The 27,207-nt window shown below is 38.6% G+C and overlaps 1 protein-coding gene across 3 annotated transcripts in view; it reads left to right on the top strand.

The window, feature by feature from the left end:
* The window catches only part of LOC100248949 (uncharacterized), a 58,683-nt gene that overhangs the window by 4,347 nt on the left and 27,129 nt on the right, over positions 1 to 27,207 (top strand). For all 3 annotated transcript variants that reach the window (XR_009466382.1, XR_009466383.1, XM_059738927.1), the window contains exons 5-11: positions 164 to 305; positions 6,375 to 6,593; positions 7,098 to 7,164; positions 8,404 to 8,803; positions 12,821 to 12,968; positions 13,093 to 13,253; positions 26,757 to 26,856. Coding sequence is in view for 1 of the 3 variants with exons in the window: in XM_059738927.1 (XP_059594910.1) it covers positions 164 to 305; positions 6,375 to 6,593; positions 7,098 to 7,164; positions 8,404 to 8,803; positions 12,821 to 12,968; positions 13,093 to 13,253; positions 26,757 to 26,856 (1,237 nt within the window). In the remaining 2 variants the exon portion in view is untranslated. The remainder of the gene's footprint in view (positions 1 to 163; positions 306 to 6,374; positions 6,594 to 7,097; positions 7,165 to 8,403; positions 8,804 to 12,820; positions 12,969 to 13,092; positions 13,254 to 26,756; positions 26,857 to 27,207) is intronic.

Raw genomic sequence — 27,207 nt, 5'->3', positions numbered from 1 at the left:
CTAAATTGGGGCTAGGTGGGTTATCATATTGCTGTTTTTGTGCAGTTGGTGTTTTTCCTTTCCTTGCGGTTCCTCTTGTACTACCCCTGTGGAGATAGGGTGCACACTTTTTTTGTTAGGCACTATTTAATACATTTTCTTTTGATCTTAATGACTAGTCCAGGCCGGAGCTCTTTTCTGTTTTGGCGCAACAGCTGCAATCAGCAGATATTCTTACATCCCACAGGATTTTTATGATTCTGTTCCGAACCTTAAAGGAATTGTCTACTAAACGTCTTACTTCAGACCAAAGGAACTTTGCAGAGGTATAGGCTAATGTGCCAATTTTTTATTGTTGTTATTTTGATTTTCTTTCTTCCAGACAAAGTTTTCTGTTTTTTTTTTTTTTTTTTTATGATGTTTGTATCTTGACCTATCCACTTAAATTATCCTTGTTATTTGGACTAAACTTGATCTTGCTGTGGGCTAGTTTAATGATAGAGATGACTATTACGGTTACTAAAGCTAGAAGATGTGTGATGACATATTATTTTTCTTCCTATAAAACTTGGAGCAGATAATGGTCCACCAGGCCTCAAAGTTTTTCTTCCAAGGAATAAAGATTTTTTATACTATCAAGGAGGTTAGCTCTATCGAACGAGGGTTAGGTTATCAAAGTTTGAACAAACAAAGGGAATTCTCAAAGACTATTCAATTCGTAGCGTTAAGCGACTTCAAGGAGACATCATAGATGGAATGAAAGAAGCGAGGTTTCTATTTAATAAAAAAAGGTAGCGTAGCGGTTCAAAATGTTGATTGGGGGAGAGATCTATGTGTCATAGGATCTATCGTCAGGGTGCCTTTCATCAGTGGACGTCAACCTTTCTCTATTGTCAATCGACCGCCGACCGCTCTGCGGAATCTCTTCAATCTCGGGATACGATATCACACATCCTCATTTAATAGGTTATTTTTATCATCCCGGTGATAAGGAAACCAAACGCTTTTCTTGGATTATCGAACCAACCCTTCACGATGCATCCGTTCAACGTAGGGCACTCCCACCTCTCTCTCCTAGTTGAATTATCCAATTCTGGGATGGATCATTCAATCTTTTTTCTGGACTTTATTGAGAGCCAATTGGGAATAGCCCGTTGTGGGTGGCAGGGGAGGGAATTGGCCTAACCTAAAGCATTTAGTGAACTCGACTAGCCGAGAAAACATCGTCTTCGTGAAAATACCCATTCCCTTGTTGAATGAGCTGATTCAATGCCATGCCATGTAATTTAACTCCGAAAGAATGTATCTCGAGTCAGGATCCACTCCTTTCTATTATTAACATCAATCTCATCCAGCCGATTGACGATGTGGCATTTCTTCTACTTGCTTTAGTTTCATGTCCGCCTTGTTTTACATAGCCGTTATATGGATCGGGTTTACCCACTGATTCATCCGCTGGTGCTTAAATTGAAATAGGCATTCTTTGCCAGAGTTCGGGAGGGAGGGAAGGAGTAGAAGTAGGTTTATAATCCTGTTCTTGCAATAACCGGTCTTTTTGGTGAATTCATAAGAGCTCTTGTGCACGTAACCGCTTAGCCTAGCCCTAAGGAAAGCTATTGACATATCTACGGTTGACCGGCGTTGAAGGCAAGATACAATCTGGTGTTTTCACCCAATCTACAACGAAAGGGCTAGTATCTGCGAGACAACGCCGGCAAACGTAGGTCCAAAACATGCATCCAAGAACAAATACGGCCACCGATCAGTGGCTGATTTGAGATCCACGGAATAAACCGTTTGGTTGCCAACTAGGCGGTCAAGTGGGGCTCTTTGGTTTGGTTAAATGTGCCATCCATAGGCAGCTGACGAAGAACCTCCATCAACCACTTATGAAGAGGGTGTAATAACCTTTGGTTCACCCAGTTCCCTACACTATGAAAATATCCGTCTTTTGCCACCTCCCTCAATCGATTGACCGAGCCTTCCAAGGTCCTTTCTTCCTCAGACCGAAAGGCAAAGCTTGAAGCGGCGGAACTCTTTTCTTATCTGAATCTTAAGGACAGGACCCTACCCTATTCTCGAACCCTCTGCCGAGCTCTACCCTGCCCGCATTTCCTTTTGAAGGGGGCCAAAGAAATGTCTCCACCTGCTGCCAACGATCTTTCTTCGGACAGAAAGAGCGAGAGCAAACCACAAAAAGAGTGACTGAGAACCAAAGGTGGAATTAGTTCCTCATCTAAGTCAGCTCTTCGAATTGGGCAGCTAACTCATTTAAGATTAGTACTAGAAGAATAGCACCAACCATAATGGAAAGTACCTTCTTACCTTGACTTTCCATCATGACTTCCTTTGGCTTTGGTTCCGGAAGTGTTCCTCGCGGGTCGAATGGTTCTCTCTGTGTAAGGGCGTCTGTTGCTCCAGATTGAATCGGATCTGGAAAAGAAGATTCTGTTACCGCTGATCTACGACCACCCTTTGCAAAGCGTCCATTTTTGCCCTTACTAGATCTATTGAATGACAAAGACAATTAGTAGCACCATAAGCGTACGATCTCACTTCAGACCTAGCTCCACATCACCTGGATTTCAAAGTAGTCACTTTCAGATTCAGATGCAATTCACTTATTTTGGATCGAATTCACACTTTCCAGACAGAAAAGAGAAAGTCAATTCTTTAGCATCAAGCTGGGCTGACATCTCATCTTTTTCTCCTTCCAAGACAAGGAACTGACCCCATATTCCGGGAAGGAGGGCTATGGGGTAAAGCTATAATCCATCTTTCTATATAAATTTAAGATTTGGTTTGGCTAAAGCCCTTTTCCCTTTTGTATAGAAAGACTCTTTTTATATCATAAAAACATACTACGGCGCATGGGACTCTTACCGACAAGAAGCGGATATCGAGACTAAACCAAAGATTCCTAGCTCTCAAAATAAGCGCATTTGGCGCAAGAAGCTGCTAAGACAATGGTGGTGGGTGGTAAGTAAGCCTTAGTTCGCTTATGCCGCTAGAGAACTGCCTGTCTTTTTTAGAATATTTTATGAAAATTTTAAAAGAAAAGAATTCGATGATAAGAGAAGAGGGGAAAGAAGAGCATAAATAAGAATGAAAATTGAAGATATATGAATAAAATAGAAGAAGATAGATATAATAAAAAGAGAAAGCAAAGTACCTATCACCCGGCCAGATAGAGAACGAGAGCTCGACCAATCAAGACTTTGGATCGATCCCGGTGAATGGTCGACTGCTTGGTTCCCTATTCATCAAGTTGTTCGGGGAATAGCGAATAGCCATCACTGAAAGGAGTAATGGAAGAATTGAACCAGTGACTGACAGGGAAGACCTCATTTCGTATATAACAAATAAATGAATCAAGAAAGTAATAGCTTTTGCCCGCATTCATTCAGTCTTAGTGGCGGTGCCCGCGCCATTTCCTATTGCTTGCTCCAAGGTTTTTTTTTCAAGCGTGGAAACCCCAGGACCAGAAGTAGTAGGATTTATTCTCATAATAATAATAATAAAGTCAAATTAAACAAAATTTTTTGCGAAAATTATTGAATCCAAAAGTTCGATAGAAAGTTGATCGGTTAATTCAATAAGAAATGGGAGTTAGCACTCGATTTCGTTGGTACCATCCAACCAAATCCAACTCAACAGCAGAGCTAAGTGCGGATACAGATCTAGATGCAAGATGATCCCGAACCGATTTCATAACCACCATCCATCACCAACCAATCACATTCCACATCCCACTTCAAACTTTTCGATTCCTCGGGCAGCCTCCTTTATAAAGGCAGTCCAGCTTCAGAGGCAGGTGAGCCGGGTCAGGAAGGAGTTTGACTGCTGGGAAGGGATCGGATCCTACTCGAAGCACTCCACCACGAATAAGAGTCTTCGGGTTGGATAGGCAGTAGAGATAGGAACTCCTATTTGTAGGGCGGGCTTTCAAGATAGAGATGCACTACTCCATATGGAAAGGGCTTTCCCTCGTGGGGAAAGAGAAGAACCCCTTATTTAAAGGTAAGGCCAGAAGGAAAAGAAAGAGAAATAAAAAACCCGGGACTCTACGTCTGGGTCTCATTCTATCTCAAACTCGGATTAGGAAGAGTGCCCTTGAACTACAGATCAATCATAATAAACAATACAAGAAAAGGGAATAAAAAGGAAATAAAGGGGGAGATAGGGTGGTCGTAGATCACGGATAGTCACTCCACTCCATAGATAGTGAACACAGATTCTTGTTTCATTTTCAATTATTTTCGGGTCGGAAATGCGGGCTGCTGGTGGGGTTTCATTCGTTGACCTGGAACTAGGTACAACTCCATAATCAGAAGCGCAGGAAGCACAAAGAAGGATTTTTCTTCCTCATCTAGCTACTCTAGCTTGGGAGGTAGGTTCGGGTATAGAAACCATACTTTAATATCTTGGAGTAACCATCAAGATGAAGAGGACTTCTGTCGGCTAGATAGAGGCTGAAGGTCTTTCACGCTATAAAATGCTTCACTTTGGTAATAACTCCAAAATTATAGTGAAAAATGCACCTTAAGGGGACACTAGCCCAGTTAAGAAAAGCCACCCTAGCAGAATGGGGAAAGGCATAATACCCACCTCTCCTCTAACTCCACTTACCTTATAAAAAAAAATAAGAGCGAAGGAGGGAGTAGGAAAGAAGGCTTGGAACTACAAGCACTCAAAGAAGAAAGATAGATAAAGAGGATCAGTCCTTAAAGGGGTTATACACAACCCTGCCGACTAGGTTCTCCCGAGAGGATGGAATGAAACTGGCTTGAAAACTACTTTCTAAAGGTGCGGAGCGAAAGCAGAAGCTATGGAATGTGGATCGAACGAGAAGGATTAGAGCAAGTTCCGTTCTCGTTCTCTGAGGGTGAATCAAGAAAGGCAGTTCCGGGAGTTCTGTTTGCCTAGTTGGAATTGAAGGAGAAGGTGAGGCATTTAGATCATGCATGAATGAAGCTTTAGGCAAGCCTCTCTCTCTGGATGGATGAGACTTGCTTGAGGGCATGAAGGAGTTAACAAGAGAATCAGGGGCAACTGTCAGCAAATCAAATAAGGGGTACCCGCTCTCTTAAGTTAAGGAAGTTCGTGACCTAATAGGAGTGACTGTAGCCAAGCAAGCAGAAGGTTACAGGCAAGCGGGGTAGTGTTTTCATGGCTGGCAGAAAAACGCCTGGGAAATGAGACTTTGGTGCTCCTACTCCAAGATTTTCGTATTCTAATATTTTTAATGAAAAAAAAAATAGAAAGATGAAGAAGCAAGGAAAGCCTAAAGCCTAGATTAGTTTCCTTGAATTTGAAGTCTGCCTTAACTAAAAACTCCTGGAGTATTTGGCGAACTACCATTAATATAAAAAAAAATCAAATACCCTGGTTTTCATGGACATTTCCGATAATGGAGCATTCATATATGTTTTGTAGTTATTAATGGAGCAAAAGGATGCATGTGCATACTAATGGAATTTAATGTCCTAACAAAATTTTCTTTATCAAATGCAGCCTAATGCATGGCTAACAATGGTCTGACATGATTATATGCCATTGGCAGCCATCTTTATTGTCAGTGTGGTTAAAATTCTTCTTAAATTTCTTATAATTCTTCTGACTATTATTGCCTTTGTTTGGATCTGAGATTTTGGCATTTGTCTTTGTTTCTCTAATCAGGCTTATGCATTCAGATGATCCCAAATTTGAATTTTTTTTTCCGAAAATTCAATTGCTTTTGAGGATGGTGTGCTGTCCATTCAAAAGCTGAAAGTTTCTTTTGTATATTTACTTTGGTCGGAAACCAAATTGTGGATAAAAGATGGTCCTTCAACCTTAATAGATTTTATAGAATGGGTGTGTTTGCGTTAAGGGAGAGGGTTTTTTGTATTTTCATTGTTGGGTTGGGTCATTTTGTAAGGGGGTGAGGCTATCTATACTGTAACTCTGTGAGTCGCTTCTTTAGCGCCTCTTTGCTATACATTTTTTGCTTATTCATCAAAAAAAAAATTATTGCCTTGATCAGAAAGAGAGAGAAGGGTTCACTGTGCTCTTTCAACCTCAGTTGTCAATGGAGGAAAAGGATGCATGTGCATAGTAATGGAATTTAATGTCCTAAGAGAATTTTCTCTATCAAATGCAGCCTAATGCATGGCTAACAATAGTCTGACATGATTATATGCCATTGGCAGCCATCTTTATTGTCAGTGTAGTTAAAACTCTTCTTAAATTTCTTATAATTCTTCTAACTATTATTACCTTTTTCATCATCCTATATTCTTTTGTTAGATGTATTACTTATCTAAAGGTGGAATTCCCACTTCTCAAAATATGACACCAATTTTTTTGGATCAAATGATATGAAACAAACCCTATTTCAAATTTTGTTTTTGCAGATATCATCTCATTTCTTTGACTACAGCTGGCGCCTTTGGCAGAGCGATGTGCAAACCATACTTCGTGATTTCTCTGCACTTGCTCAGTGCATTAGCTCAGATGCTTCTGAGCAGCATCAGGGTGACCTTTATTTGATATGCGAAAGATGGTTGTTGTGTTTAAAGATAATTCGTCAATTAATCATTTCAGGATTTCCAAGTGATGCTAAATGCGTGCAGGTAAGTTCAAGAGAAGAGAGAATTAAGTATACCCACTAGAAAGACCACTTGATGAACTGTTCTTAATTGTTTGTTGTACTTGGTTTTGGATAAATTAGTCTTACGGTCTTACCTCCTTTGATGAAGACAGAATCCTCCTGTTATGTTTCTAAAACTCTTACCATTAAATCAATGTCTGGAATTGCAGGGATCAGAGTCTTGTTACACAAGAATATTTTTACCTTCCTTCAACATGTTGGCTTAGTGGAAAATGCATTATCTATCCAAATAAATAAATAAATAAAGATGAGAAAAAGAAATGCCGAAACACAATCATGCCTTTATTTTTCTGTTCTTGTATTAGAAAAATAAGTTTAGAAAAACAAGGGTAAAACATTGCTTTGGAGTTGGGACGGAGCTTTAGCAATATTAGCACCATTTCCTGTGATAGTATATGTATACCAAAGGGAATTTTGTGTAAAGTGTGTGATGAATGTTTTTAATGTATTTATTTCTATCTTTTAGGAGGTCCGACCGGTCAAGGAGGTCTCACCTGTGCTCTTGAATGCCATTCAGTCATTTCTTACATACTGTGAGATTTCTCTCTTTTTTATTACTAGAAAGTTTGTCTTTTTCTATATTTGTTGTGCAGCTTTCCAGGATTTATTGTTGCCTCTTGTATATGGGACAGTTCTTTCTTTCTTTTTTTTCTTTTTTTTTTTGTTTCATTGCCCTTCCTCTTTTAAGCTGCTTGTTATTTTTGTTCCATTATCTTTTTATTTTTTTACTTTTACATTTTTTTATATTTTAAGTGCCTCTTAAAAAGACAAAGAAGAAGAAAGAAAGAAAATGGAGAAAAGTTAAAAACAAGGTTTTTAAGTATCCTTTTTCTTATAAATGATTGCATGTTATCAATTAGCTTGTTCGTAAATCACCTAAAAAGAAGTTGCTGATTGATAAATCATGATACCTTTTATTTTGGTAGAGGAAGAGGGGTGCTCAAGCTCATGCTTGAAAGTGCCATAGTGATTAGAGCTAAAAAAAAGTCTGAATCCCTCTCCCAATTACTGGCTGTTGGTTGTTTCTTGAATCAGTTATCCTTGGGTAATTTTAGCCATCATCATGTCTTCTCCCACCTCTTTTTGACATTCCTCTGGCCTTTTTGGTGCCTTCGACTAGAGTCAAATCATTATTATTACTGGTGCACTAATTGGTCTTTATTGTGAGTGGCAAGCAGTTTTTCAGAGGATTCCAAACCTTTATTTCAGGTGCAAAATAAGTACTCTATTTTTGGTCTTGGGCATTCTACTGCATACCTTCTTCCATTTCTCTTGATTTTCTTGATCCTGCTATTACAAATGATTGGCATGTTAAGAATTATGTTTATAATCACTGTTCTTTTGGTGCAAATTTTGTAAGCATTCACCAAACTCTTTCATTTGATATGGTGGATGAACACAAATCTGTTCTGTTGTAATGACTTCCTTACCTTTTTTGCCTGCTTGAAATGCTCCAAACTTATTTCTAATATTGAGTTCATCTACATTCTGATTTCCTTTATTAGATCATTTTTGGTTCTTAAAGTTTCCAGAATTAAAAAAAAAATGAGACTTACAATTCCTACAGATGAAATTCATTATGAATTAATCCTTCCGTTTGAATTATGAGATGGATATTATGTTTTACACATTTGGTCTCTTATCTGTTACATATTCTTTATTCTTTTGAAGGGGAAAAATAAGAAGCTGAACGACTACTTAATTTTTGTTTTTTTGGCAAATTAAACGACATTCTATTTTTAACCTTTTTGTATACTTGCAATATTTTGCAGATTCATCCTTTCAAACACAGTGTCCTAAATTTTGGGACTTCATAAAGAGGGCATGTACTAAATTGATGAAGGTTTTAGTTGCATTTCAGACCAGACATCCTTATTCATTTGGTGATGAGTGTGTCCTCCCACCTGTCATGGATTTCTGTTTAAATAAGATATCAGATCCTGAGCATGATATACTATCCTTTGAGCAATTCCTGATTCAATGTATGGTGATGGTGAAGTCCATACTGGAATGTAAAGAATACAAGCCAAGCCTTACTGGCCGCGTGATAGATGAAAATCGGGTTACAATAGAGCAGATGAAGAAAAATATTTCCAGTATTGTTGGTGGTGTCCTTACTTCCCTTTTGCCCAATGAACGAATAGTATTGTTGTGTAACATATTGATAAGAAGGTAATGGCAAACTGGCTTTTGCTTCATTTCATTAGCTTGCCTATAGCCTATCGTACTGTATTTTTACTCAAAAATTGAGAATGGTGTTTTTGCATCCTTTTATTTGACTTCTTAGCTTCTGAATGATGTGCCATATGTTCACGATGATATTTGGATGTAATTATGTAAATTGCTGTTTCATCTCATCAATATTCCTCCATCATTTTATGTTGGATTGAGCAAGTCACTTGTCTTCATGAGGGTGATTGGGGATTGGGGTTTTCGATGATTTCTTTAAGGAATCTCGCTCTTTTAGTGAAGTGGCTGTGGTGGTTTTCTAGGGAGAGTTTTGCTCTGTGGCATAAGGTCATTCTAAGCATATATGAGACACATGCTAATGGTTGGGATGCCAACATTATAATCAGGTGGTCACATCGTTGCCCTTAAAAGGCTATTGTATAGGTTTTTTAGGATTTTACTAGGTATTCTTGGTTTGTGGTAGGAAATGGAGAGAGAATCCGCTTTTGGGAAAACTTGTGGTGGGGGGACCAACTTTTGGGCTCCTAATTTTCAAGACTTTTCAGAATAGTCACAATTAAAAATCTTCCCATCTCTTCAATTCTTGGGTCTACTCATCCCTTCTCTTGGAACCTTAATTTCCGTCGTAACCTTTCCAATTATGAGACAGAAGAACTAGAAAGCCTCATGTCTTCTCTTGCTTGTTTGCACTTAACTCCATCTGTTCAAGATGTGAGAACTTGGTCTTTATCTTCTTCTGGGTTATTCACAGTCAACTCTTTTTTTCTAGTCTTATCCTACCTTTTTGATTCATCTCCAGGTTTCCCTACTAATTTTGTTTGGAAGTCTCAAGTGCCTTTTAAGGTAGAGTCCTTTGCCTGGTTAGTGGTACACAAAAAGGTGAATACTAATGACTAGCTACATATGAGAAGGCCCTACAAAGCTCTCAGTCCTGATATCTGTAAGTTGTGTATGAAGTATGAAGAATTAACATATCATCTCTTTTTACATTGTCCTCTGATGATGGGGTTATGGCATAGGTTAGTCCGTATAGTCAAGATGGATTGGGTTCCCCCAAAGAGCATTTTTGACATGATGACCATTAATTTTAAGGGATTGGGAAGATCCAAGAGAGGACTAGTATTGTGCCAATCTACTTGTATTGCCTTAATTTGGATTGTGTGGCGAGAAAGAAATGCTAGGATTTTTGAAGACAAGGCTAGGAATTTAGAGGCTTTATGGGATACTATTCACTTCCTTGCTTCATTTTTGGCTTCTTGCACCTCAACTTTTAAGGGCATTCCCCTTGATTTGGTTCAACTAGATTGGCTAGCGGTGTATAGCTCCAAGGGTGTGGGTTAGTAAGGAGAGGTTGCTTTTTGTAATTACTACATAGCCTTTTGCTCTTGATATTCAATTTGTTTAGCTTTCATTTGTAGGAGGATTCCTCATCCTTCTTTTGTATTTCCTATTTTCTAATTCAATATTTTTCATTGTTGTTTCCTATAAAAAAAAAAGTCACTCGCCTTCATGAGCTTGGTTGGTTTATGCTTTTAAAGCTTCGTTTTACTACTGAAATTTATAATTATTTTGTTACCACTGTTTATGATAGAATGGTTGGCTTATTATTGAGACCACATATTGTTGAGATCTTTAACAAATTTCCAGTTTTGTTGTATAGCTGGTTTTTGTGTGGGAAATCACATTACTGAACATTAGATGGGACCATGCCAACACTTACAAAGGAATTTACTTGTCCATGATAGACTTTATTGATTGACTGTACTCCAAGTAAGGTAATAGAGTTGTTTTTGTGTGCAATTTATCTTCCTTGAAGCTAGGGACTTCTATATTTTCTGCACAACTGGATTCTGAAAGTTGGAAAACATGGACTGTTCCTAGAGAAGGTCTCTATTACTTAATACACCACTGGAGGGGTTGACATCTTAAAAGTTTCAACCAAGGATTGTTAAAAGGCACACTCTCGAGCCTCCCAATTTGTTCATGCCTTTACTTGTAATCCTGAAAAAGGTTTAGCTTAAGGCTTGAAAAGATTCAAAGGGATTTCCTATGAGGGGAAGGTGTTAACGAGAAAAAGCCTCATCTAGTAAATTGGTTGATAGTTTGCATGGACAAGTGGGAGAAGGGGATTTGTGCATTAGAACCTTTTTTAATCTCAATAAGGCATTTGTAGGTAAATGGTGTTAGAGATTTGCTACAGTGGGGGAATCTTTTTGAAAGATGGTGATTACATGGAAAAATGGGGAGGAAGAGGGAGGATGGTGCTCGAGAGTGGTTAGGGAAATGTATGAAGTGGGAGTGTGTGGAAGACAATCAAAGGCGGGGTTAGAGACTTTCAATAGTAGGATCAGGTTTAGGATGGGCAATGAGCAGAGGGTTGAATTTTGAAGGATAAGTTGTCTGGTGAAATTTCCCTTGCTGAGGCTTTTCTGGTGGTCATGTTTTATTTAGTCATTGCCAAAGATGCTTGGATAGCTGAGGTGTGGGAACTAGAAGGGGAAAGGGGATGTTGGAGCCCTTGTTTCTCAAGATAGTTCCACCAGGATTTTTTCAAGAAATTGCAATTGCAGTGTATTGACAGGGACATTGAAGATAAAATGGTTTGGCTGAACTCGAAGTGTGTTATTTTCATAATGAAATCTATCTACTCCTCTTTATCCAATGGTAGCAAAGAGGTGTTCCCTTCTAGGTTTATTTGGAACCCTTGGGTTCCATTGAAAGTCGGTTTTTTTGCTTAGGGAAGGATATTGACATTGGACCAGCTGAAAAGGAGGGGATGGATGATGCCAAATAGATGATATATGTATAAAGAAGAAGAAGAAGAAACAATTGATCACATCCCTTTTTACTGCTCAAAAGCCGTCATCTTGTCGTAGTTGACTTTTGCTCTATTTGGAATAGAATAGGTAATGCACTCCTTAGTAAATGAGGTTTTGCATGGTTCCTTCATTGGGTTAAAGGAAGAAAGCTTGGAGAGCTGCTCCCTTATGTCTATTCTAGATTATATGGAAGGACATAAATAGGCGTGCATTTGAAAATACTGAACAAGATGATCAAGCTCTAAAACAATCATTAAGTTTTAACTTTTTGGTGTGGGTTAAAGTGTACATAGGACACCAGTCTTTGTCATGTTAGGCTTTATTGATTGGCTAACCTCTATGTTGTGGGTGGGAGCTGTCTTTTTCGTATTCCTCCACTTGGTTATGGTCTTTTGGTGCCTTTGTATATACCATGCATGCTTGAATGCACTTTTTGTTAGGCATTGTTAAAGAAAAACAAATGGTTCACAACTTTCATGTCACTGCTTGCTAAAAGTGATTTTGTTGGGTAAATCTGCAGGCATGAGACCATTTAGAGAATGGAAAAGGTAATCCTCCATGTGAATTATGATAGGAGCTACAAATATTGTATTCTTACTTTTTACCACCTTGAATAGATCCACATGTTTATAGCTCTAAGAATGATTTACTAAGACAATAGACTACAAGGAAGAGTGAGAGAGGCTCACCTTACCAGGCACTACTTGCACATTGGACCAAACTATAGCTCCATCATTTACCTTGCTATGCTGCATCATTTACCTTTATGTGCATTGTCAAAGTCTCTTCTGGCATGTTTCTCATAGTTCCTCAATTCATCAAGTATCTGTCTCAGTATTATAAAAGCCTTTTGCTATCAGGCAATGATAGAGTCCAAAATGGCTCATGGACATAAGGATAGTACTTCTGTGATGATCTTATACAGGTCACTACTGGGCTAATAGGACTCTAGAGTTGGTACAACTGGTTGACAGTATGGATTTAGCATTCTAACTTGGAGAGTTACGGTTAAAATGAAAATATTCATTAGATGGTTTAGATTTGATTGTATTTTTCATTGTTATTTTACTTAAAAGATTTGTTGTGAGAGCGCCTTTAACAGTATTATGTCCCTCTACTTTTGGTTCCTGGTTTTTGAAAATTAATTTTTGCTAGGGCAATGCTATTGATATTTCAACAGGTATTTTGTTTTATCAGCAAGTGATTTGGAGGAGTGGTACCAGAATCCTGAGTCTTTTCATCATGAGCAGGATATGGTTCAGTGGACAGAAAAATTGAGACCATGTGCTGAAGCTTTGTATATTGTTTTGTTTGAAAACCATAGCCAAGTAGGTGAAATTGAACTTTACATGATTTCCAGTTAGTATCTTGTATTGACATAATAGCTACAAATATGGAATGAATTTTGGATAGATAGATCTGTATTCATAGATCTTGATTTTCATATTTCAGCTGCTGGGTCCTGTTGTTGTTTCCATCCTTCAAGAGGCCATGCGTGGTTGCCCAACCTCAGTCACTGAAATCACTCCAGGGTTGCTTCTTAAAGACGCTGCTTATAGCGCTGCGGCACATGTTTATTATGAGCTTTCCAACTACCTGAGCTTCAAAGATTGGTATGTCCATCATTCACACTATTATATTGGTATTTGTTCTAATGATGTCTTACACAGTTTTTCAGTTTTACGTAGTATAATTATTATTCCATTGTTTTTCTTTTTATTTATTTTGGTGGTGTTGCATATATCCTATCTCCAAAAAGTTCATGCAACTTGAGCTTGGGGATTTTAGTAATATTTAATTGTCTTCATTTATTTACTCTATCTTAGAGAATGATCAAAAATTGGTGGCTGGGACATAATTTTAAGGCTCATCTAGTTTTGTTCTTGCCTCTAAGCTGAAAGTCCTGAAGTGGGGCTTGAAGGTTTGGAACAAAAAGGTCTTTTGGAAAGTGGTTCGTGAAGGAAAGTGTCTTAGCTTAGATATGTTATTGGGGCTCTTCAACTTTCTCTCTCTAGAAAGCAAAAGTAGACATGCTATTGGGATACCAAGCTGAGGAAAGCGATTGTGTCTTTTTGAAGAAGCTAAAGCTAGAAGAAAGCCTGTGAAAAAAAAGAAAGAAAAATGAAGCTAAGGCTGGAAGAATGGTAGTGGAAGACTTTAACAGGAGGCCTTGCTAGAAGAAACATCATGGAAGTAGAAGTCTAGTGAGTTATGACTGAAGAAGGGTGGTAGAAACATCATATTCTTTGACAAAATGGCAAAGACACATAAAAGAAGAAAGTACTTAGGCAACATAATGGTGGATGGTGTAAGGCTCATGGAAGAATTCAAGATGGAGGGGGCATCAAATGGATTCCACCACTTTTTTATCTAAACCTAGGGACTGCAGACCTAGTATCAGTGAGATATCTCTCAATGCTCTTCAAAGGAAAGAAGCAAGGGGTTTGGAGATGTCTTCCGGAAAGAGGAAGTTTTCGTAGTTTTTTTGTTGTTGTTGGTGGCAAAGCACAAGGTATGGATGACTTCACCACGACTTTTTAGCAACACTGTTGCAACTTTGTGAAGGACTTTAGGGAGTTCCATGAGCATGGTGTCTTTAGGAGAAGCCCAAATGATACTCTCTTGGTTCTAGCTCCTAAGAAAGGAGGTGTAGAAGACTTAAAAGACTAGACCAGTTAGTTTGGTGGGTGGTTTTTATAAGTTTCTTGCAAATATTTTGGATAATGGACTCAAGAAAGTAGTTGAAAGAGCTGTGTCCGATGCTCAAAATGTGTTTGTGGGGGGGGTAGGCAAATTTTGATGCTATGCTTATTGCAAATGAGGCCAAACTTAAAATTGAAGAACTCCATGGGAGGTGTGATATGCAAGCTAGATATAAAGATGACAACATGTCAACTAGAGTTTTCTCTTTGTGATTCTTTGCAAGATGAGCTTTGCTTATAATTGGATTGGTTGGATCAAGTAGTGTATCTCAATTGCTAGATTCTTAGTTCTAGTAAATGGAACTCTTGCTGGTTTTTTTCATAGCTCAAGGTGTTTGAGGCAATGAGATCTTGTTTCTCCCTACTTATTCATCTGCAATGGAGGCCATCATTAGGCATTTGAAGAGGGTTCATGTGGGAAGTTTCATTTCTTCTTTAAGGTGGGAGAGGGGGGGAGTCAGGGTGTCCCATCATTTATTTGTAGATAAGTCCCTTATTTTTTGTGATGCTTGTCAAAAGCAAATCATGTATTTGAACTGGATTTTCATGTGGTTTGAGGCAGTTTCTTGGTTGAAAATTAACCTGGAAAAGAGTGAGCTAGTTCTAGTAGGGGTGGGCCCTAATAAGGAGTTTGCATCTTTGTCGGGGTGCAGGGAGGGTGAATTTCACCTCCTGTTTGGCTCTTTGATAGCTTCCTTTAAGGCGAGAGCTGTTTGGGACGTGGTGGAATAAAGGTTACCTATGAGGCTTCTTATATGGAAGAGGCAATATTTGTCAAAGTGTGGCAGACTGACTTTGATTAAAAGTACACAGTGGAGCATGCCAATCTACTTTATGTCCCTGTTTATCATTCAAAGGAAATTTGTGCTTTGTATATAAATTTGTGCTTTATGTCCCTGTTTGTCAAAAGGGGTATACAAAGTACAAATTGTATAAAATTTGTGACTGATTTTAATTATATTTGATGTTCTTTTGTATTTTTCTTGGTAAATCAAACATGAAAAAATAATTTTCTTTAGCATTTTTCTTCTTTCCTTAGTTTAGCATTTTTTTTCCTTAGTACTTTATTGGAACTAAATATAACTTTTTTTTTTTACATGGACAAAAAGTAATATTATAAAATAAAAGGAGATAATACATGAAGGATGAAGCTAAGGCACCTAAAAGTACACAAGGAGTATACAAAAGGCTCCAAGCAAAAAGAGAGATGAAAGAAGAGTACAACACCTTCCCCCATCCATTTGTCTCCTAAAAAATCAACAAAATTCACTATAGACATAGAAGACCCATCTAAAAGAAGTCTAACATTTTCCAAGCAGGCAAGAAGTTTTCCATAAAAGAGGATTTAAGCAATTGTTTGGAAATTTCCACATTATCAAAAGCCCTCCATTTCTCTCTCACCAAATGGTCCAAAAAAAGGAACAAAGGTGCAGCCAACCAAACTCTCTTCCACCTTGTTTCTGCATAAGACCTGTTCCAACTTTGTAACATTGGTTTGATTGAGGAGTGCATTACCCATTTCAACCTGAACAAAGAAAAACCAACCGCTATAGGATTCCTACTGTAGTGCAATGGAGAAATATGTGATTATGAATTCCTCTTCCTTTTTACGCATGTAACATCTATTCACTAGAGACACTTCTCTTCTTTTCAATTGATCCAGAGTCAATTTCCTTCCCCATTGTTAGCTGTATATATCTGTACTTACCATAATTAAGTTGTTTCCTTATGGATAATACCTTCCTAATTTAGGACTCTCAATTGTGTATATATATATATATATATGAGTATTATTCCTCTAATAAAGATATAGGGAATTGAGAAATACCTTTGTTGATTTACATGGTATCAAAGCCTTTGGCTCAAATTCTGGGTTTGTTATTTCTGAGTCATTGATTTCTAGTGACATTCTGCCATTCTTTTTCTTCTTGGGTCACGGAATAAAAGTGACTTGGTAGTGTCACTGCCTTCAGAGGGGGGAAGTGAGGTATTAGGATTGGTTGGTACCCGAAGTCCGGCGACCGAAAGCTGAACGCGTGAAGCTCACGCGCCCTGACTGAGAAGCAGGACTCATCAACTCACGCACCGACACGTGGAGGAGCATGGCAGCTTCTTTTGACCTTCGACTAGTTCCATTGGCGTCGCAATCCCGTTTTCCGGCCAGGGTGATCTCGTTCTTGGATTGTGAGATTTTGTTCTTGGGACGCGTCGACGAAGTTCCTCGCTTCCTTTGAATGATCAGATTTGTCAGTTACATCCGCCTTCTCTTCTCTCGACTTCACCATTGCAACCAAAATTTCTCTCTTCGATCTCTGATAAGCTCCCTTCGTCGGAAAATCTTGACGCCGATCGAGGGATTGCGACGATTCATCGGCGATTACGGAATCGTGTAGCTTTCTGGGGAGGAGTGAGGAACACGAAGGAATCCTTATCGTCGCTGTTACTTCGCCGGAGTAAATCTCGGAACCTCCATTGCTTCGATGTCGATCCAGTTGGACTGCTCTTCTTAGAAACCGGGCCGATCTGAGTTTCTCGCACACTCCTCTTCTCCCACCTTGGCCGCCACGTCGGCAAGTTTATCGGACGAGTAACTGTTGAAGCTAGGGCATACCTGCATTTGAAGATGGCTCCAATCCATTTTCCCTCACAACTTTCGGGGTGAGAAAACTTTCGGGGTGAGAAAGAGAGGGAGTCAAGGGTTTTATGGTTGCTACGGCAGAAATGGGGGAAGAAAAATTATAAATGAGTTGACGCTTTTGACGTCTTCTTGTAAGAGAGGTACTTGTCTCTTTCTTTCTTCTTGCTGTGGTGAATTGCAATTTCTGGTCCGGGCTGCTCTTATTTGGGTGTAAAATTACTTTGGAGATTGAATTTTATTGCCATGGAAGAGAATAAGAATTTTGTTGCTGATATAGTGCCTGTTGTGTCAAAAATAACTGAACACAAATTAAATGGGTCTAATTATATTGAATGGAGCATGACTATTAAAATTTATCTGAGAAGTGTTGCTAAAGATGACCACTTGACTGAGGAACCTCCTAATGATAACACTAGAAAACTTTGGATGCAAGATGATGCACGGTTATTTCTGCAGATTAAAACTCTATTAATAGTGATATTGTTGGTCTGCTGAGTCATTGTGAATTTGTTAAAGAGCTAATGGATTATCTAGATTTTTTTTACTTTGGAAAAGTAAGAAGCAAAGTGTTGTATCCCGTTTGAGTGCAGAATCTAAGTATAGGGCCATGGCACAGGCTACTTGTGAAATCATATGGATACATCAACTCTTATATGAAGTGGGAATGAAGTGCACAATGCTAGCGAAGCTTTGGTGTGACAATCAAGCCGCTCTTCATATTGTTGCGAACCCAGTCTATCATGAAAGAACCAAACACATTGAGGTCGATTGTCACTTCATTCGTGAAAAGATTGAGGAAAATCTAGTATATACTGGCTATGTGAAGACTGGAGAGCAACTTGGGGATATTTTTACAAAAGCTCTAAATGGAACTCGAGTTGAGTACTTTTGTAACAAGTTGGGCATGCTCAACATCTATGTTCCAGCTTGAGGGGGAGTGTTAGTTGTATATATCTGTACTTACCAGAATTAAGTTGTTTCCTTAGGGATAATACCTTCCTAATTTAGGACTCTCAATTGTATATATATATATATATATATATGAGTATTATTCCTCTAATAAAGATATAGGGAATTGAGAAATACCTTTGATGATTTACACCCATTTTGCTTCCCATGCATAAAAGCCCGCTCTCGTGAGGATCCACTGGTTCCAAATGACTCTAGTTAGGAAAAGCTTTGAACCACTAGGCACCAATAGAGAGTTGAAATCAATAACTGAGAACTTTTCACTCCTTGAATGTGACCAGACCATTCTATCCTCTTAAGTCCTGCCTTACTACTTGCTTTTTAAGAGTTTGCAGGAAAGCCCCCACCACCTAATCATGAAACTTCCTAGAGAAACAGGAACTCTAGTGACCCCCCACCCCATATTGCTCCCACATATCTGATATGCATGACTCCTTTGATCTAGCAATGGAAAATAAAGCAAGAGAAGAGTCTTTCAGCAACATGTTGCCACACCACTTATCTAACCAAACATAGCCTTAAGCATTGAAAGTTTTCCTGTGATGCATCCATCATATTTATCATTCTGTTTTGTACACATATAAAATGGTAATACATGTTTGAATTTCATATGTGCAAGCGATGGTTGACATCATTAATCATCATACTCTTTTCCTTCACTTTTATTCCAATAAAATACCATCTTCTTTAGATTGTAACGTTTGCTTTTTCTTATTTTGACATCATTGACAATATGAGAAGGTTTTGACCTGTCGGCTAACCTTTTTTATTGCTTTCTTTTCTTTGTACCCTTCTTTTGAGACTTACCTTGGATAATTTCATGTACCAGAGTTATGCCTCCTATTCTTTTTGTGCATGTAACCCGTGTATCATATATATGAATGCTCAAAAGCTTAACTAGTATCCAAAGAAAATTAGTCATCCTACATTTTGGCTATAGTTTTTGGTTCAAATTTTCATTTTTTTTTTTTTTTTGATAGGTAAATTTGGCCCCATTGGGACTTCAACCTAGAATCTCTCACAAACCCTCCTCACCCTTTACCAGTTGAGCTAGGTCTCAAGGGCTTTTTGGTTCAAATTTCCAATACCCCCACATAGTTGAATCGCACTTGTAAAATTATTCATTGGTTCAAATTTCCAATACCCCCACATAGTTGAATCCCACTTGTAAAATCATTCATTAGTTACTAACTTCACTCCTAAAATTCTACTTGGTCAACTTTGTTTATGTGATCAAGATGCGTATCACCATGAAAGAGTGAATACCTATTCTTTCATCATCAATAAAGAGAACAATGTTTTGAGGCCTATTAGTACGGAACAAAAGAAAAGATATGAAGAAGAGAAGTCAGAGAATATATAGTTTTTTTTTTTTTTTTGATAGGAAACAACAAAGGAATATATTTATAGAAAAAAGAAGTACAAGAGAATGATGAGGAACCCTCCCACCAAAGAAAACTAAACTATAAGAACACGAAAACAAGAAAATACAATGTAATAATGCATAAATTCTCTAGACTAGACCAACCCAAGGGAATTACACGCTGCTAGCCAATCAAGTTGTAACAAAAAGCCCAAAGAGAAGCAAGGAAATGAATAGAATCCCAAAGATTTTCTGAATTCCTTACTTTTATCTTAAAAAATCCTCGCGTTTCTTTCCCATCACACAACCCAAATTATAGCTATGCACGCAGCTTGCCACAAAATTGTCCATCTCTTAGATAAACCAAAACCATTGTAATTGATGGACAACATGTCGGAAATGCTCATCGGGGGAATACAATCTGTCTTGGTTAACTGAAATAATCTGTGCCATAACCCCATCATCAAAGAACAATTTAGGAAAAGATGATCTGTTGATTCTCCATGCCTCATGCACAACTTACAAATATCAGGACTAAGAGCTTTGTAGGGTCTTCTCAATTATAGCAAGTCATTAGTATTTACCTTCTTGTGTGCCACCAACCAGACAAAGGACTTGACTTTGAAAGGGACTTGAGAATTCCAAATGAACTTAGTAAGGAAAATTGGAGAAGAACCAGAACATTGGGATAAGGCAAGAAAAAAAGATTTGACTGTAAAAAGCCCTGAAGAAGATAGATACCATGATCTCGCATCTGAAACCGAAGATGACAAATGCAAACAATCAAGTGACCGCATGAGGCCTTCTAAATCTTCTATCTCAAAATCCGATAGATTGCTGCGAAAATTAAAGTTCCAAGATAAGGGACGAGTAGATCCGAGAATTGAAGAAATAAGAATATTTTTATCCGTGACTACTCTAAATAGTCTTGGATATTGGGATTCCAAAGGTTGGTCCCCCCACCACAAGTCTTCCCAGAACCGAATTCTTTCCTCATCTCCTACCACAAACCGAGTAAACTTGGAAAACTCCTGAAAGACTTGTGCAATAGCCTTCCAAGGACAACGATGTAACCATTTGACTATGGTGTTGGCATCCCAACCATTAGAGTGTGATCCATAAATGCTTAAAATAACTTGATGCCATAGAGCTGAACCCTTCCTAGGGTACCTCCACAACCATTTCCCTAAGAGAGCGACATTCCTTAGAACAATCTTTCCAAATCCCAAACCCCTTTTTGCCTTCAACTTACACACTACATCCCAACTAACAAGATAATCTCTTTTACCTTCCCCAACCCCTGACCATAAAAAATCCCTTTGCAATCTCTCGATTTTTGCAGCTACTAAAGCAGGTATCTTAAACAAGGAAAGGAAGTAGCAAGACATGTGGGTGAGGCAAAATTGGATATGAGTTATCCTACCTCCAAAAGATAAGCCTTTTGCCACCCATCTAATCTTCTCGAGATCTTCTCAATCACTAGATCTCAAAAGCCACAAGCCTTGGGATTCCCTCCAAAAGGAAGACCCAAGTAGGGTATAGGCTAACCAGAAGCCTTGCAATCTAGCAACTTGGCCAACCTAGAAAGATGATTCTGTTCAAGATTGATGCCATAGATATTACTCTTGTCAAGATTAACCTTAAGCCCAGAAATATGCCCAAACACTAGCAATAAACTCTTAAGAATCTGCAATTCTTCCTCACTAGTGTTAGAAAAGAAAATGGTATCATCTGCAAATTGCAAATGGGACACCCTTGTACTGTTCCTACCCACCCTGAAACGCTCCAACGAATTTCTTTTCTCTGCTCTCAATAACATCCTACTCAGTACATCTACGACTAAAGTAAACAAAAAGGGGGACAAAGGGTCGCCTTGTCTTAAGCCTTTGGATGCCTTGACCCACTCTTTAGCGTTTCCATTCACTAAGACTGCAAAAGATACCGTGGACAAACAATCTCTCATCCATTTCCTCCACCTAGGACTAAACCCCTTCTTTTCCAACGCATGATCCAAAAAATCCTAACTCACATGATCGTAAGCCTTTTCAAAGTCGATTTTGAATACAACTCCTTCCTCACTTGAACGTCTTTTCTCATCCACTGTCTCATTGGCTATGAGAACTGCATCCAATATTTGCCTTCCTTGAACAAACGTGTCTTGAGTAGAATGAATAGTTTCATGTAGTACCCCTCTTAGACACCCTGATAACACTTTGGCTATTATCTTGTAAAGGCTAGTGATCAAGCTAATACGTCTAAAGTCTAAGATTTTCTTTGTCATGCTTTTTTTGGGCAACGTAACTAAGAAGGAGGCATTAGTGCTTTGATTGATAATCTCGCTACTGTGAAACTTTGCAAATGCTCTCACTAAATTCTCCTTGATCACATCCCAACAATCTTGAAACACTGCAATGGTAAAGCCATCAGGACCCGATGCCTTGTCCCTATCCAATTGAAAAATGACCTTAAAAATCTCTTCTTCAGTAAAAGGGGAGTCCAACCTAGGTGCACTCTCTTCAGATATAGGGGACCAATCTAAGCCTTCAACTCTCCAATAGGACCCGAGTAGAGCTTTTCAAAGTAAAGTAAAATCTCCTCTGTGATGCTCTCTGAGTTATTCAATACTATTCCTCTTTCATTCTTCAACACCTTCATAAATTTCCTATTTCGCCTGTCATTAGCCACTTTATGAAAAAACTTTGAATTACAATCCCCTTCCTTAACCCATTTCACCCTAGCTTTTTGTCTCCAATGAATTTCTTCTCTCAAAATTAATTCCTCTTGCTCCCCTTTTCTTAAAGCTCTTTGAACTAAAAGTTCAGAAGTGAGACCCCCTCCTTGCTCAATGGCATCAAAGTTAGCTATTTCATTCAGGATGCTTTTTTTTCTTTCGTTTAGGACTCCAAAAGAAACCTTATCCCACTCTTTCAAATTGGCCTTAACAACTTGTAATTTCCTCATGAACTTGTGACCTTCCCACCTAGTTCCTTGAAAACCTCTCCACTAACTTTTAAAGCACTCCTTGAAACTAGGATGTTGCAACCACATATTCTCAAACCTAAAAGGTGTTGGGTCCCACTTGAACGGGTTGGTTTCCAAAACTATGGGCCGATGATCCGATGTTCTTCTAGGAAGAACTTTTTGAAGGCTTTGAGGAAAGTAATGCTCCCACTCATTTGAGTAAAGAAATCAGTCCAATCTTTTACACACGGAAGACTCTTGCATGTTTGACCAAGTGAATGGTGCATTCCGTAAATGTGGATCAAACAATTCACATTCTCTTATAAAACCATCAAAGTCCTTCATGCTTGAAGTTAGACTAGATTCTCCCAATTTTTCTGAACTTCTCCTTATGACATTAAAATCGCCACCCACACACCATAACGGAAAAGATAGACAAAAAATGTCTAACAACTCCACCTAAAAATCCTCCTTAAGCAAGGGACTATTTGGGCCATAAACTGCGGACAACCATAGAGGTCCACAACCATCCAAAGCAAACTTGACTGAGACCGAAAAGGATCCTATTACCACCTCCTCACTGCGCAATTTATTAAAGTCCCAAATAACCAAAATCCCACCTGAAGCCCCGCACATCGGAAGAGCAGCCCATTCCTTATTTCTGAACGTCCAAACACTACCCACAAACCTTCTATCACACTCCACCTTTTTTGCTTCTTGGATCATCACTACATCCGGATTCTCTAACCTCATAAAATCTTTAACCACCCTTCGCTTTTTCCTTGATCCCAAACCTCTGGTATTCTAACTAATTATTTTCATGGAAAAACAATGCCGACCCTAAACGCCCAACCAGTTCCAATAGGTCTCACAAACCTGTAGAGCGTCTGCTCTTCCTTCTAGAATAAACCTTAATATCCAGAGAGCTTAAAACTTCATGCACTTCAGCCATTTTCTTGTGAGACAGACCTTCAATTTGGAATTCGCCTGATGGGGAGACCACAACATCACCCTGGCTAACTGTAACCAGGTTGAAAACCTCACTGGGCAAATTGGATTTAGTCTTAATGGGGTTGAAACTCTCGGGCAACTGGGTTGAACAAGCAGACTGGGACCCCACCACAACAAGGTTAGGATTGCCAAAACAGTTTTGACATAAAGTACCAACATCGTCTTTTTTGGAAAAAAATTCAGAAAATACTCGATTTTCCATAGGAAATTGAGACTGAATGATTGATTTAGGGAGATCGGGAGCAGAAGGGCTAAAAAATGGAAGTGCCAACCCAGAAGAAGTGGGAAAAAAAGACAAGGGTGACTGAGAAAGTGAGGGCGAGTTTACCTCCAAGTTTTCCGCTACCAACATTCCACAATTCCCCAAAAAGTTGAGCCCGTTACCTCTGATTTCTGGATTAGAAGGCAAAAACGTGACTGAAAAACCACGAAGATCGGACCCCACTCGGCCCAAGAATCTTTTTTTGTTTTCTTCAAAAAAAGGTTTGCGCACAACCTCTTTGTCTCTAGATGACGAAGCCCCTTCCCCCGAACACCGCTTTCAAATCCTTGGCGATCAGCAAAAGAAGATAGGACTCGCACTGAATCCTCGTTCCCACTGAGCTCCCACCCCGAAAGCCTCCTCCTTTGGAAGCTCTTCACTATCTGACGAAGGCTTCCTGAGTAAAAGAGGCTCGCTGCGACTTCGAGAACCTTGTCGGCGATTGGAACTTGGAGGAAATAGGGTAGTCCATAGCTTCTTTGAACCAAACTTCACTTCCTTCTTCGCGGATTCTCTCGTCTGAACATCATGATCGTCTGAAACTCCTTTCCCTTTTCCCCCTGCAGCGACTTCTTCTCTTTGTGACGGAACCTGCTTTTCAGAGGGCTTCTTTTCTCCTTCTCCTTGCCCCAGCCTCAATGGGCCTTTTAAGTTACAACCCATTTTTGCAACATTTAGTGGGCTGAATTTGGGGAGAGATTGGGCCTCTCTCTCAAAGGCTCGACCATTCTAGTTTTAAAAGGCCTCATCCCCGCCGATCGTAGCTACGCCCGCCATCTTTGTCCCAATAGGCCCAAAGTTCAGTTTTTTTGAATTCAAATTGAACCAGCTGTTCCCCATAGCCTGACCACTCTTACCACGTGTCCCCACTGGAAGAACTTCAGCCGACCTCCTTTCTCCTCCCTTCTTCTTTCTACCAACTTCCCCAACACGAAAACTACCTCTAGCTGTTGATCTAACTCTCTCCTCCCGCCTTCCACCACCTGTCCCCAAGTGAGATTCAAAAACCACCCGAGTCGACTCACCCATTGCTCTGCCTTTTCTTGACCTCTTCGTCTCTGACCACTGCAACAGAAATAGTGAACACCCAATCCCTGTCTATCACCTCTATCAAAGCTGGGAGAACTGACCAATCCTTCATTGCAAGTCAGAGAATATATTTGAAACTCGAAATAAGCTTCCATTCATTCTCACAACTATACAAGTTGAAAAAGAGTAAAAAAGGGGTTGTGTATGTAATACCTCTAGACATGTCCAAATTGCTATATGATTTTTTAAATGTTGTGCACACATGATTTACATGATGAATTGCCACCAATGTCAAGTGTTCAACATGCCACTGATTTGCTGCCAACTTCTCAATTATCTGGCCTCCCAGCATATCTTATGAACCCATTGGAGCATGCAGAACTCAATATGCATGTTAAGGAGTTGCTTTTGTAGGGGTTTATTTGTGAAAGTCTTAGTCCATAATCCATATGCTGTATCAGCTTTGCTCACAGTAAAAAGGATTATAGTTGGCATATATGTGTTTATAATCATGCAATAAGCAAGATTACACTTAAATACAAGTTTTTGGTACCTTGACTTAATGATACGCTAAGACATGCTGGCAGGTTCTACAGTCTTTTCAAAAATTGATTTGAAGAGTCTTCGTTACCAAGTTAGAACAAGACCCAAGAATAAGTGGAATATGACTTTCAAGACAGGCTGGTTATCTATCCTGCTCTTGGTGTGATTGCTAAGAATTTTATTTTGTTTTATTTTATTTTTTGAGTCTTTCTTGACCTTTTCATCTTATTCTATAACTCAAGAAACTTCTATAATCCTGAAAAATTTAACAGTCCTGCATCTGCACTCAACGAACGATGTCTTGAACATGCACTCCAAAATAGATGGCAAAATGTAGGAGGAAGAATGAGATCAATAGATTGTATAATGTAGCACTATGCTGTCAAGACAGTTCTTAAACCTTCTCATTTCTCATCATACCTGATGTTGAAAAAATTCAAACTCTGTTTGAATTTGCTTTGAGACTAGTTTCAATATGGTTTGATCTTGAGGAATCAACTCTTGTCCTTGAAATGCTTTTAGTAGCTAGGGCTTGGAATGAACTTATGAGGGAGAGGAATGAAGTTGCTTTGGCTATCAAGTTAGCAGAGAGTTTAATGGACTCCAAGGGAAGGGGCAGACAAGAACAAAACTCTTAAGAGCAAGAAGTTCAGTGGGAAAAATGATCATGAAACAACAATATCCGAAGGAAATGTTGACTTTCAACAGATACAAAATGGCTGCAGAAGTACATATATCATTCCAACTTTTATAAAAATTACTCAAATTTCCAGCAACTGTAGTCCTTAAACTTCTCAAAAACTCCACTTGGTAACCAATCTACATGTTAGATCCCTTCATTCATATCAGCGAAATATAATATTGCATGTGCGGAGTTGGTGGTAGTCCTTTATGGGGTTCATTGAGGAGATACTTTTTGTAGTTGAAGCTCCATTTTAGGATTTCATTCTGTATAATTCTGTCGTAATTCCTTAAAGATGCATGTGAACACCATCGTCTTAGGACTTGTTAGATATGTATCTTCGTATGTCACAAATCACCCATAAAATATGATTTAAAGATCCTTGTTGAAGCTGAGAATTCTGGTTAATGTAATATCATGATATTTTCATTTAATGTAGCAATACTATTATTGATATGGCTTGTTCTGGGCTAAGCTCTGTGTGTGTGTGTGTGTCTTTTGTGCATATGCAAGAACATTATTGTAAAACAATCCATTCTGCTAATACAAAATTTAGGTCATCTGGATAATGTTGATTTGGTTGATTAATGCTAGTGTTTATAGTTGGTACATTAGGTTTTAACTTGCTCTTTCCCACTTGATTTCCTTGATTCTCTTTTTCAACCTATTTTTCTTTGTCATTTGCATACATGTGTATGTACAGATTGCTTAGTTAAAAATCTCAGTGCCATTTGTTGAAAATTTACTATTTTAGGAAAGACATAAATTGTATGGTTATTACACATTTAATTTAGCTAATAGTTCATTTTTTTTTTTTAAATGTTGTTAGACATTGTGATGTCACAAGAAGTTGATTGGAGGCATTTACATTACCAAATGGGGCTAATTATGTGATTATGTTTCCTATGTAATGTGGTGACCTGTGATTCCCCACCCACTTAAACTATTGTTTGCAGGTTTAATGGTGCTTTATCTTTGGAACTGTCAAATGATCATCCAAATATGCGCATCATCCATCGGAAAGTGGCACTGATACTGGGGCAATGGGTTTCTGAGGTAACATTATTTTCTTTGCAATGTAATACATGAACTTATAGTTTTTTGTGGATTTCATTTATGTGAAACATGTGTGTGCATATCCTATAAAAAGTATATGTGTACTATCTGAAGGCTTCTTGAAAATATGTGGGGATGCATGACAAATAGATACTAATCCTTTATTTCATGCTATATGGAACTCCTTGTAGAATCATTTGTTCCATCCAAACTTAGCATGGTTGCTTTTAGTCTTCTATATTACTTGAGAAAGAAATTGTGCCTCCAATTATTGTTGGTGTCAACGTAAACATTTTGCCCAGTCTTTCCTAATCAAACTTGATAAAAGTGGGACATCTGGTAAAGGAATAA

Source organism: Vitis vinifera, chromosome 8 (assembly GCF_030704535.1).
Source record: "Vitis vinifera cultivar Pinot Noir 40024 chromosome 8, ASM3070453v1".
Taxonomy (NCBI): domain Eukaryota; kingdom Viridiplantae; phylum Streptophyta; class Magnoliopsida; order Vitales; family Vitaceae; genus Vitis; species Vitis vinifera.
This window is presented reverse-complemented; position numbering and strand designations above follow the sequence as displayed.